Source organism: Protopterus annectens, chromosome 10.part0, assembly GCF_019279795.1.
Source record: "Protopterus annectens isolate FY-2018-M chromosome 10.part0, PAN1.0, whole genome shotgun sequence".
In the NCBI taxonomy this organism is placed as follows: Eukaryota; Metazoa; Chordata; order Ceratodontiformes; family Protopteridae; genus Protopterus; species Protopterus annectens.
In genome coordinates this window covers 122,738,252-122,750,254 of record NC_056744.1, presented here as the reverse complement: position 1 = coordinate 122,750,254, position 12,003 = coordinate 122,738,252, and the positions used below count along the sequence as shown (strand labels likewise).

General features: G+C 39.5%; 1 protein-coding gene across 1 annotated transcript in view; it reads right to left on the bottom strand.

Annotated features, from left to right (window-relative positions):
* Positions 1-230: 230 nt before the first annotated feature.
* PSMD12 (proteasome 26S subunit, non-ATPase 12) overlaps positions 231-12,003 on the bottom strand; it is a 694,608-nt gene continuing 682,835 nt past the window's right edge. The window contains exon 11 of the mRNA XM_044085094.1: positions 231-650. Within this exon, the coding sequence (XP_043941029.1) occupies positions 438-650 (213 nt within the window). The 3' untranslated portion in view covers positions 231-437. The remainder of the gene's footprint in view (positions 651-12,003) is intronic.

Genomic DNA, 12,003 nt, shown 5'->3' with positions numbered 1-12,003 from the left:
ACTCCACATGAACTATTTAGAGTTGCAAAATCATACACACTGCAATAGTGTACCCTAATTCAATTTTTATAATGGTGCAACACAGAAAATGCAAAATTCAAGACAACAGTCAAAATGTCAAAGACCACAGATCACTTGTATCTTCTGCATGCTGATAAAATGAAGTCAGAAAACAGAGCCTCACCAAGGTTCAGGTTATTCTGTCAATGAATGCCCTTACACGTTTGAAGTGGATAGAAGAATGGTCGTATTTCATATAAACATATTTATGAACACTACAATCTGTAAAAACATATAGACAACAGACTTCAGGTTTATTTCAGAATATGATCTCAAAAGGGAATGGATCACACCAGAAATCCATTTTACACTGCATGGTAGTCAGGACAACCTAATTAGATATGTCTTTTCAAAAGACACAACACTGACCCAGTACTCTACTGCTGCAAGTTATGGATCATCTCCTCTTTGGCTATAAGATGAGTTGTTTTATTAACAAGGGCCATCAGTGAATTCAGTTTCTGGGACCAGTCATTCAAAATGTCATTGGGGTCCTTTGGCCTCTGAAAGTTAATGATGCCAGCCAGTCTGTCTACTTTAGCATAGATGGTCTTGTTTACTACAAGGTTTGACAAGAACTCTTCCGACTCCTGTAAAAGAAAATGCAGCATTAAAAAGCAGTACTTAATATTGCTTGGCTATTTTCTAAGTTTTTTAAATCATATTTACTAATTTTCTTATTTTTGCTTTCTGGTTGAGATCTTCCTCCATAAAAGAAGCTTATCAACAGAGGCTCCTCAAAATGTTCTCTAAAAATTATGTCATTTGTTTTGCTATTTAACTCAGGAAACTCAAATGCAGTAGTCAAAAGTGGAACAGGCCACATAATTAAAATCACAGACATGAAACTGATTTTCACCCGTTTCCTCTGTATGGTTAATTCATCTCTCTCTCTCACTCTGTCAAGACTGCATAACAGGCACAAGAAACTGCTTGCAAAAGCAAAACACTTGGCCACATGCAGTCCTCCATATGGAAATGAAAATTTCCGTTAACTCTTCCCTTCTGAAGCACCACCACAAAAATCAGTAACCTGAGTTTAATTCCAAATCCAACAATCTACAAGACAACAGTTTAAAAGTGTTGCCAGATCAAACACTGCCTTGTTAACTGCAGCCAAAATCCCCAAAGTTATCTACTTCTTCTTTCAGAAATGTTTAAACTGTCCTTATATTACTTTAGATCCAGACTGTTTTACCATTTTCAAACATATTATGAATTAATATAGTAACTGTAACAGGGTAAAAGACCTAGACAGATAACTGTAATTACAAATTTTCATGTTAGGTGTTCATGCTTATTACGACTCTGCTACTTCAGTATACAGTAACTAGGAAAGAACATAACTTGGTTCCAGGCTAATAGCTTATCTTAAGAAATTGCTGAAAGGCAATCAGTAGTTAGTGTTAAGCAAGCACAGCATATGGTACCAACTTATCTGCTAGGTTCTACCCTGCTCAGCCCAGCTAACACAAAATCATCTACTAACCATCCAAATTAATTTGAAACCAGCAGGCCTAAAGGCAGGAACGGAAGGAAATTGTTGCACCAATGAGAAGTGAGGGGGGAGGGGTGAAATAGAAAAAAACTGCAGATAGTGAAGAGGGGTAATGGAGGAGAAAGAATCAACATGCAGTAAAACAACATGGAGGGAGAAAGAAAGAGATCATTATGGATACAAAGAGAATGTCTACAAAACCATTTACAGACGTCTGAAAATGATGCTAAAAGAACAAAGGTAATAAAGGAATTTACAAACATGATAAGACAAATCGCCAGCATGAACCAGCTGGTGGAAACGACAAAAGATGGTGAATAGTAATTAAAGAAAAAACATTGAATAAAATAAATTTATCATCTGCAGAGACAAAATGAGTGTAAATAACAAATTACTCTAAATGACCTATAATGCAGTTGGAGTAGTGTTCCTACAGGGGTGTTGTTTTTTGATATGTCTGAATTACTAAAGTTATCAAGAGGGGACTAGACAAAGTTGCTACTCTTGCTACTGTTATATGCCCTTCATTTGGAACCACACGCAAGGGATATCGGAGTAACAGAAATAGCACACTGACAATGGGGAAACATAAAACAATGCTTTGTTTGCAGATGCCATTATACATCACAAATCCAGAACATAACCCAAAGAAACTATATGGAAAGTTGCAAGTTTCAATAAGATTGCAGGATATAATGTGAATGAATTTAAGACAAAAGCAACAGTGATAAATTACATGTCAACATAAGACTTTGTGCAAAAACACCCTTTTCTCTGGGGACATGATAAAATTAAGTACTTAGGAGTTAGGCTAAAGCAGGATATGCATCAAGCTGGTAAAGAAATGTGGGAACAGATAACAATAAAACAGCAAAACGAGAAAATGGAAAACATTATTTATGGAAGCAGAAAAAAAAGATACAGATAATAAAAATGCTCCTAGTTATTGATCTTACATGTGTGGGAAAAATATTTTTAATTTATAACAGCCAGAAGAAAAAAAAAATACAACTAGAAATTAAAAAGGAAATAAAAGAGTTTCTTTGGGATAAGAAGTAAAGAGTACAACTGGAGAAAATGATATTGCCTAAGAGGAGGGATTAGGACTTCCAGATCAAGAGATACATTTTAAAGCCACACAGCTTATTACTATATCAGACACAAGTCTAGAAATATAGGCCTGAATAGAAACAAAGGCCTTGAAGCAAGGAGAAGATGACCACAGGGATGTGAAGTGGGTCCACTTCACATGACTGAAAGCTCAAAATGCTGAAATTCATCTGACTGAGTCCATAATCCCGAATGTTTAAAATAGTGAAAACTCATTTGACTGACTTTCAGAATACTGAAAGCTTACAATGCTGAATTGCAAAATACAAAATGTTAAACCATAGACATGACTTGTGTTTCCCTTGACCTGTGAATTGCTTAACATAACAAAAAATGCACTGATCCATAAATACCAAACATTTCATCACAAATAACATTAACATTCACAAAACCCTGGTTCTAAATACCAAATAAACCGTGCAAACATTACCAACAATTCGTCTCACCAAACGAAAACTATAAAAGAAAAAAATGCACACTTAAAATACCAACGACTAATTCTTTCAAAAATTAAAAATGCACTTACCTTATTAACAGACACAGGATGATATAAAACCAAATGGGGGGGCTAAGGGCAGCCCCCTTTCCCCACACCCCCCAAACTATATATACTAACAACTCCAGGATCACACTACAGTGGGAATAGTGCATGTACCCTTTACTTACCTTAAAGTACTGTACACACTTCCATTTTGTATTTTGCAATTTAACACTGTATGCTTTCAGTATGCTGAAAGTCAGTCAAATGAGTTTTCAGTATTTTGAACATTCGGGATTGTGGACTCAATCAAATGAATTTCAGTATTTTTAGCTTTCAAACTGCGGTGGTGGTGCTGCGGTAGCGTTGTCGCCTCACAGTAAGACGTCCTTTTCGATTTTCAGCTAGAGCGTCTTCTGTGTGGAAACATGCGTGAATGGGCTTACCTTAATTGAAGGTTGTGCGTCAGAGCTAGCAACTTGGCACGTAAAAATCTACTGCCAATCATTAGCGGACCGGAGTTCCACTGTGGCAACCCCTAACCGAGAAAAGCCAAAAGACACAACAAGTCATGTGAAGTGGACCCTGTAAAGTACGATATCTGGAAAGCTTTAGGAAAATGATAGCGTAAGTTCACAGGCATGTTGACCAGGGAATCACTAAGTGGCCTAGCCCAAACTCCCAGTTGTTCTCATGCACTATTTGGTTAAGTGACTTGCTTATGGTAAAGGAGGACTAAAGGAATCCAACCTTGTACACAGGAACTACAGCTCACAGCCTTAACTTTTTGTACTAACTAGCACAAACAGTAAATATACATCGAAATATACATAAATTTCTGTTAAGCAGATGTTAGCATTCTAAGATGTAAAGACTTGGAAACATCAGATAACACAGCAATAGATTATTCTTTACATTAAAGCTCAAGTAAAGTGCAAATAATATATGGAAAAGAAAAATAAGGATCCACAATACTGGGAGCAACTTTTACATGGAGATAAGATAAGAACTTAGGAAGAAGCTAAACAAATATTTAAACTATGAGAGAGAGAAATCAATTATGGGATTCACATGTGAATTAAGAATTTAAGACATAAAACTCACCATAATTAACCAGCTGGAAAAACTGTTAAGTTGAGCATACAAAGTTACTTTTGAGGAGGAGGACACTGTTTGGAAGTATTTGCACTATATATATATATATATATATATATATATATATATATATATATATATATATACATATATATATACACACACACTTTTTTTATTCCAACAATTTTTATTAAAGTTATTGCAATAAAGAAAAAAAAATACATATAAAACTTAAATTCTTGATTACTGCTACATGCTACATTATGAAAAGATTAAACTATGAACCACTTGCAGTGGTATTTTTACATGCAGGTGAAACCTGAAAAGGGTCTCTCACAGACAAAAGGTTTACGCCAGAACAGTGGAAAAGTGGAGCGGGGAACACACACTTTGAGAATGCTCTGAATTCCATCAATATAAATTGGAATTAAAATTATTAAGAATATTTTGGAAGAAAATGTCATTTTTACTATAGACATTCTCTGGTTGGGCTGGGACAAAGAAAAAAACAAGGCCATCTACATTAAGTATGTATGTAAAGGCTTTATTCATCTTGTTTGCGAAATTAGCAAAAAAGCAACAAGGGAATGGAAAACAAAGAAGCTGGTGATCTTAGGAGAGAACAATAACGGAGGAGACTGAAGAAGTAGAACTGACAGAATGAGTATGACAAAGGAAAGTTCTTAATTTAAAAAATGGAAATCAATGGTACATGTTAAAAGAAACAATTGAGTACAACAGTCTTGAGCTATGTCTACTTAAAAATATTACACATGGCATTTTTAATAAACTATAAAATACGAAATTCTGGTTGTGATAACTTGAAAATAATTAAATATTTGCAATGTATGTTATACAAAATGTTGGTCAACACCTTCAGATGAGAAGCTCCCTGAAGAGTTCTGCACAGCTTGTACCAAAGATTGCATTCAGCAGACCTTATGGAGTTAGTAAGCTGCTGTCTAGAAGGTGCTCTGAAGTATGGTGATGCACCCACCTCCTGCCAAAAAGCAACCCGCTCCAATGTCAATGATCTGCAGGTGGGCAGGGGTGTCAGCACGTTTCCACAGCTAAAGAATAGTTGTGTAAGAATTTAACCATAACCTTAGATGTCCTTTTCTTCCATGTTGCAGTACTCAAAACTGTAGGGAGGTTGCTGCCTGCAGCACCAGACATCCGGCCAGTATACCAAAGTCTTAGGAGAAGGGGTAAGTGCTGCATTTGTTTGTCAGAGCCATAAACCAACTTCAGCTATAAAAGTGGTGTCTACACAAACCCAATTCAGAAATGACTGCCGCATACAGTAGTACACCTGGAAGCAATGTAAAGGAAGGAGGAAGCTTTTCAAACCCACATGTAAGACCAGGCCAAGGGATGCCTCATGGAGGTATATGCCTGATGTTGACTTTTGGTAGATGGAGAGAAATCTGTCAGGGCATTTGAGTTTATAAATTCTAGGAAGCGTTGGGCAAGGGAGTTAGTACTTGAGTAGTTCTCCCAGTTTATGTTTGGGTAAATGAAATCACCCAGTATTAGGGTGTTTGGTAGGACCATCATATTTCCCAGTGTCTCCAGAAATGCGGAATTGGGGTCCTGGGCCATGGTGGGTGATTTGTAGCAAGCTACAATTTGGACTGCAGTTTTACCTTTTGTTAGTTGCACATGGATGATCTCTGATGCACTGTGCTGTGCCACTAACCTGGAGGCGTGGGTATCCTTGATGAATATGGATACACCCCCGCCTTTTGTGTTTTGGCCCTGGTTCTGTGGCCGAAAGGTATGGTATGAGTTACAGCCTAGTAGTGCTGGGGTGCTCTCAGGAGCCTTAAACCACGTTTCTGTTACTGCACAGATGTCGATGTTCTCCATACTGAGGAGTGCCTCGAGTGCGTGCATTTTGAGGTTTAGACTTCTGGCGTTGAGTAGCATTACCCTCAGTTTTGGGTTACTTGTGCTATTTATGGTGGTGGGTTTGTCTTTTGAGCCTTGCCTAAAAAAGGCACTATGGGGGTGGCAAGAGCCTTGGCCAGTATTCGAAAGCCTAAAGGTGACAGGTACAAGCCCATCTCTTGTGAAGCAACGTGGCTTGTCGAGCATGTCATCCCAGGTGGACAGATACTGGATCCCCTTTGAATGACACCAGAAACTTAGCCAATTGTTGAAACTGATTATTTTTTCTATATACTGTGGCATCATTCTTGGTGAGGGCAGGATGCTACTCAGGGTCAGGGTCATACCGGCCTGGGCTACATGATCAGAGAGCTCTTCCATGTCTCTTTTCATGCAGTCCAAGGAGGTTTGTCTCAAGTCATTCACACCAACATGGACAATGACAGAGTCGTATTTGTACTTGTTCTGGAGTGACCCGAGTGCTTGTGTTATGTGGCGGATCCTGGCACCCGACAGGCAGCTAACTGTAACCTTCTACTTGTCTAGCCTAGTTAGTGGGACATCAGTGTGCCTGACTATAGAGTCGCCTATTACTAGTGTGTTGGGTATGTTATTTTGCGTTAAGGGCTGTGATTGAGTGGCACACTGATTATGTGAAGTACGTGTTTCATGGTTGGTGTCGGGGTGTGGAGGTTGCTTGGATGTCTGCTTTGGAGGTCTCTGTTGCTTTTGCAGATTTTTATTTAGAGCCACCGAGTATGTTTTTATGTATTCATGTGTGTTATTTGCCGGTGTTGGTTTGCTAGGTCTATGTGAGACTAGTGGTGTGCTGCAAGTATTACCCTTCTCCTCCTTGACTGTCAGTTCCAGTCTTGGGTTGAGAGAGCTTTGCTTCTAGTTTGGCTGTATAATTGCATCTCTCGCATATATTAGTGTTTGGTGGTAGGAGGAGAGGGTCGTCTGCGTACATGAGGCAGTTGTAACATTGCCTCAAAATGCCCAGATTCACCAGATGAACTGGAGAGTTCACCGGAAACTGCTCTTTGGACATGCCAGTAATCTGTTTTTCTGATTGGCTGGTGAGGACAAATTGGGAGAAAACTTCCCATCCAAGGGCAGACTGCTGTTCTGTATGTTTTAATTTTTGTTTTCTCTTCAGAAGAGGTGAAGGATGGGTCGATTTAGAGGCTGAAGTCTGGAAGGATTGCAGAGCAGGGGTAGGCCCCTCTGTTGCCATGAGCCGTTTGTCCCCCTCATCAGGTTCATCAACCTCAGTGGACGTACTCAGCGTTTCTGTCGGGTTGGCCTCCATTATGGTTCCTGGTTCCAAATGAGAAACAGACATCCTATGGGACTCCTGGACTAACATCTGCCTCAAGAGTCTCACCGGAGTCCTGAAGTGCAACATGGGCATCGGAAGTACCCAGCCCGCCTTCCATACCTATTCACCAGACGCCAGAGTCTCTGGTTCTCGAGATAGAGTATCAGAGCAGCCAGGCGGCTGCGAAGAGTTTTATGCACAAACGATTTACAAATGTCACAAGATGTATGGTCATGGGCCTCCCCTAGACAAAACAAACACTTGTGTGTGTCCTTGTGTGGAATTTGTCTTCCACAAACACACTTCCCTTTCTAGATGACATGTATGTCTGAAAAGTTAAGAAACAGATAACAAAAAACCCAAAGGGTACTTATCTGTAGCGGATGGCCCGCAAACGAGCAAACTGCTTCCGAAACTGGAGATCAAAGGTCCGAAGATCACTGTGGCAGAAAATTTTTGAAGTGGGTACGTACAGACGTCACCTTTATAGCCAATGTCAGTTTATGGCTTTGACATGAAACGTTGTACGTACCCCTGCTCCTAAGACTTTGGTATACTGGCCGGAGGTCTGGTGCTGCAGGCAGCAACCTCCCTACAGTTATGAATACTGCAACATGAAAATAGAAGGACATCATGCTGTGTGTTAGGTTCCAAACAGTGAAACAGCTATGTCCACTACCTCTGATACAACCCTTGCTTCCGAACTCAAACAAAAGTCTGTACATTTACTGTTTTCTACATCACAGACTGCAAATATCAGTGCTACCTTTGGATGTGTACTGCAAAGTGCATAGATGCTCAGCATCAGCCTGCATAAAGATGTGAGGAAATGCCATTCATACTTCAAAAAATGTGTCTGAAGGGTGGAGATGTTCAAGAAAATGCAGGCACTAGACTCAACAAAGCCATTCTCAAGGCAAGAAAGGAATAGCCATGCAAGTTTGGTTTAATGCTGTAGTGCAAACAAGAGAAGCATAATACAAGAACTGCTTACATTTTCAGTTACTGTCCAGGAATTAATAGAAGAGAAAATCTATAGAACTCAGAGGATCTGCCTTTCAGTGAAAATAAAAAAAAGGCAATAAAAGAAACATATTAAGGACTCTTAAATACAGTCTAAAAGCAGAAGAAGGAAAACTGTGTGAGGTACTTGACCAAAATAATAAAATTAAGTACCCCTTTCATCACAATAATCAGGCTGGGTATCTATCTACATTCATATTGCCGTTTGGATAAGCTAAATTCATGAGCAGTAAAGGAGATGGTAGCCCTGAGTGCTGGGAATGGCTGCTGCAATATCCATCCATCTACAACCCCCTTTTCCATTTTTGCACATGGGATCAAGGTGTGACTTCAACAGTGACACTCATCTACAGCCATGGTGCAATATGTATGCAAGAAAAACCCTGCCACTCCTAGCTGCACTAGTCAAATTCCGAAGCCATGAACATGCAGTCCTTGTCCATTATGTTTTGACTATATAAAAGAAATTATACTAGGCTCATAAGAAATGGGAACCAATGTCAGACTTAGACTATGCCAAGCTTAAAATTTCCCCTGTGGTACCACAATACAGAGAAAAATCCCCAGACTTCTGTGCTCAAATCTGAGCTTTGCTCGTATACCCAGACAGATCTCCTCCAAAACTGCACCAATTAAAATGCAGTGTACTGAAAGCAGAAAGCACAGCAAGCTGTTTTGCAATTAGGCCATTTTCAAAATAAATGGTTAACCCACCGTACCAAAATAAACAAAGCAAATATATTCTCTCTCTAACATACCAGTAAGCTTAAATAATAAGAAAAAACAGGTTTACAGGATAGAAAGGGGTTGCTGAAAGGCGATGGTGAAGACAGGAACATTTCAATCATCTACTGGTAAAAAATGCAATACTACTTTAAGAAGCATTATTATTATTATAGCCTGGAAGTGGAATGAAGATCATGAAGGCGCCACGTTGATAAGGATATATACGAGTCCCAAAAGATGAGAATGTAAGAATGCTAGCAAAAATGTCAACTAATTTAGGACCTGAGGAAGATTATTTCCAGATGTATAACACTTCACTACAACCCCAATATGAAGAAGAAAAAAAAAATATATATATATATACACACACACACACACACACACATATATATATACATATATATATATATATACATATATATATATATATATATATATATATATATATATATATATATATATATACACACACACACATATATATATATATATACACACACACACACACACACACACACGTATGGGTCTAGTTCACTTGACCTAAGACTCACTTGACTGACTCCCAGTTGACCAACAACCAAATGACCATGACCTAAATTTCGAATGACCGACAACTCACTTGACTGACTCATTTCACCGGCAGATTACAATGCTGAATTTCAACATGCTAAATCTTAAACCATAGACACACACACTTAGAACACCAATAACTGACTCTTTCCAGAACTTAAAAACTACTTACTTACCTTCTTAACAGAAAATGGCCAATGTACAACCAAACTAAGAGAAGGGCTATGCCCCCTCAAACCCTCATTATATATACAAACTCAAGGATCGCAGTACACTGGGGAAAAGGGCATATACTTTAAAATTACCTTACAGTACTCCATACGTTGCCACTACTGCTGGGAACGCACAAAAACATTTGCCAAATTACTTTAGATACTTCTCATAACAATGTAGCAGAGCCGTGGTGGTGCAGCGGTTAGCGTTGTCACCTCACAGCAAGAGGTTCTCCCGTTCGATTCTCGGCTGGAGCGCCTTCTGTGTGGAGTCTGCATGTCTTACCCGCGGTCAAGTGACGTTTAAAGACATGCAGGTAGGTGCGTGCATGAATGGGTGTGCCTTCTCTGAAGGTTGGGCATCGGGCTGGCAACTCGGGATGGTAAAAATCCACTGCCAATTATGGGTGGGCCGGAGTTCCGCTGTGGCGACCACTAACCGGGAAAAGCCGAAAGACATTACTTACTTCCCATAAAAATGTAAAGACACAAACCCACATCTAGAAACACTACAACACTACTTTCAGCATGACTATCGGTATTCTGACAGTCAGCACTGTTAAGTTATAGTAATTCTTTTTTTCACAAGAAAGTCACAGGTGAAGGGAAACCCAAAACAATTCTATATCTTAAAAGTCAGTGAATGAGAGTCAGTCAAATGAGTTGTCAGTCATTTGAAATTTAGGTTATTTGGGTGTCGGTCAAATGGGAGTGAGTCAAATGAGTTTTAGGTCAAGTGAAGTAGACCCATATTTTATATATATATATATATATATATATATACACACACACACACACACACACACACACACACACACACACACACACACACACACACACACACACCTTCCATTGAGACAAACAAGAGTCCCTAAATTCTTGCAGGACATCACCTGTGGTGAACCTTTTTTAAATAGGAATCAGAAAATGTTCAGTTCCAAACTGTGAAAACCTTTTGCGGACATATTTAAAGTCTACCATGCTACTAAAATAGAAGATCCACCTTGAAAGGAAGCTGCAGGAAGTGAGCTGCCAACTACCTGAGAAGAAAAAAAAATGAGGCTGACTGGGCCAAAATACACAATGAGCCTCAAATAAACTTTTTTAAACTTTTAGCAGGATCTCTAAATAAGAGGCAATAGAACTGCAAAAAGCAGCTTGCTACTCCTAGTTTTAAAAGGGCACAGTGAGTTCCAATATAAAATGTAGATATTTGGTCATCTTATGAGGATGCAAACAGGTCTGTATCTTGTAGACCTCTCAAGCAAATTTCAGTTGCGGGAATGCCTGTGCATGCAGTTGCCCTTGTGGACCACATAAACCACTTTAAAAAGACTGACCACAAGGAAAAGTACAGTTTTGTACCTACCATAAATGTAGATGTCCGATAGATATGCAACTGCAGTCATAACATATGGGTTTGTCCTGCCTCAGGCAGCCCTCGGTCGGCCGGATTCCAAAGTCTGGGTCCGACGTCGGCTGATGTCGCATTTCTCTCCGACGCCAGAGCGGCTGGAGTACATAAGCATCAGCCGACGCCATTTTCTTCAGTGTTTCTTGCCCCAGATGCCAGGTGCCCTCCAAGGAAGGCTGTAATCAAATTGGAAGACAAAAACAGGATTCCAAACAAATAAATGAGCAATAAACAGATACACCATAACAGATATCCCCAGCTAAGAGAAACAGGGATAGGAGTGGACCCTAGGCATAGAGGGGTATGGAGGGAGGGAAAATCCGACTGCAGTTGCATATCTATCGGACATCTACATTTATGGTAGGTACAAAACTGTACTATGTCCTTCAAGAATGCAACTGCAGTCATAACATATGGGTAGAATACCATAGCTTAGCTGGGGGAGGAGGAATGCTCTAGGAAAAAAGATGGTGTGGCAATCAAACCCTGCAGGACTGCCGAAGCAAAGCCTGCTCTGGATCTGGAGTATAGAGAGAGATTGTAGTGTTTGGAGAATGTATGCATGGAGCTCCATGTAGCAGCTTCTAGAATGTCCTTAGTAGGCAC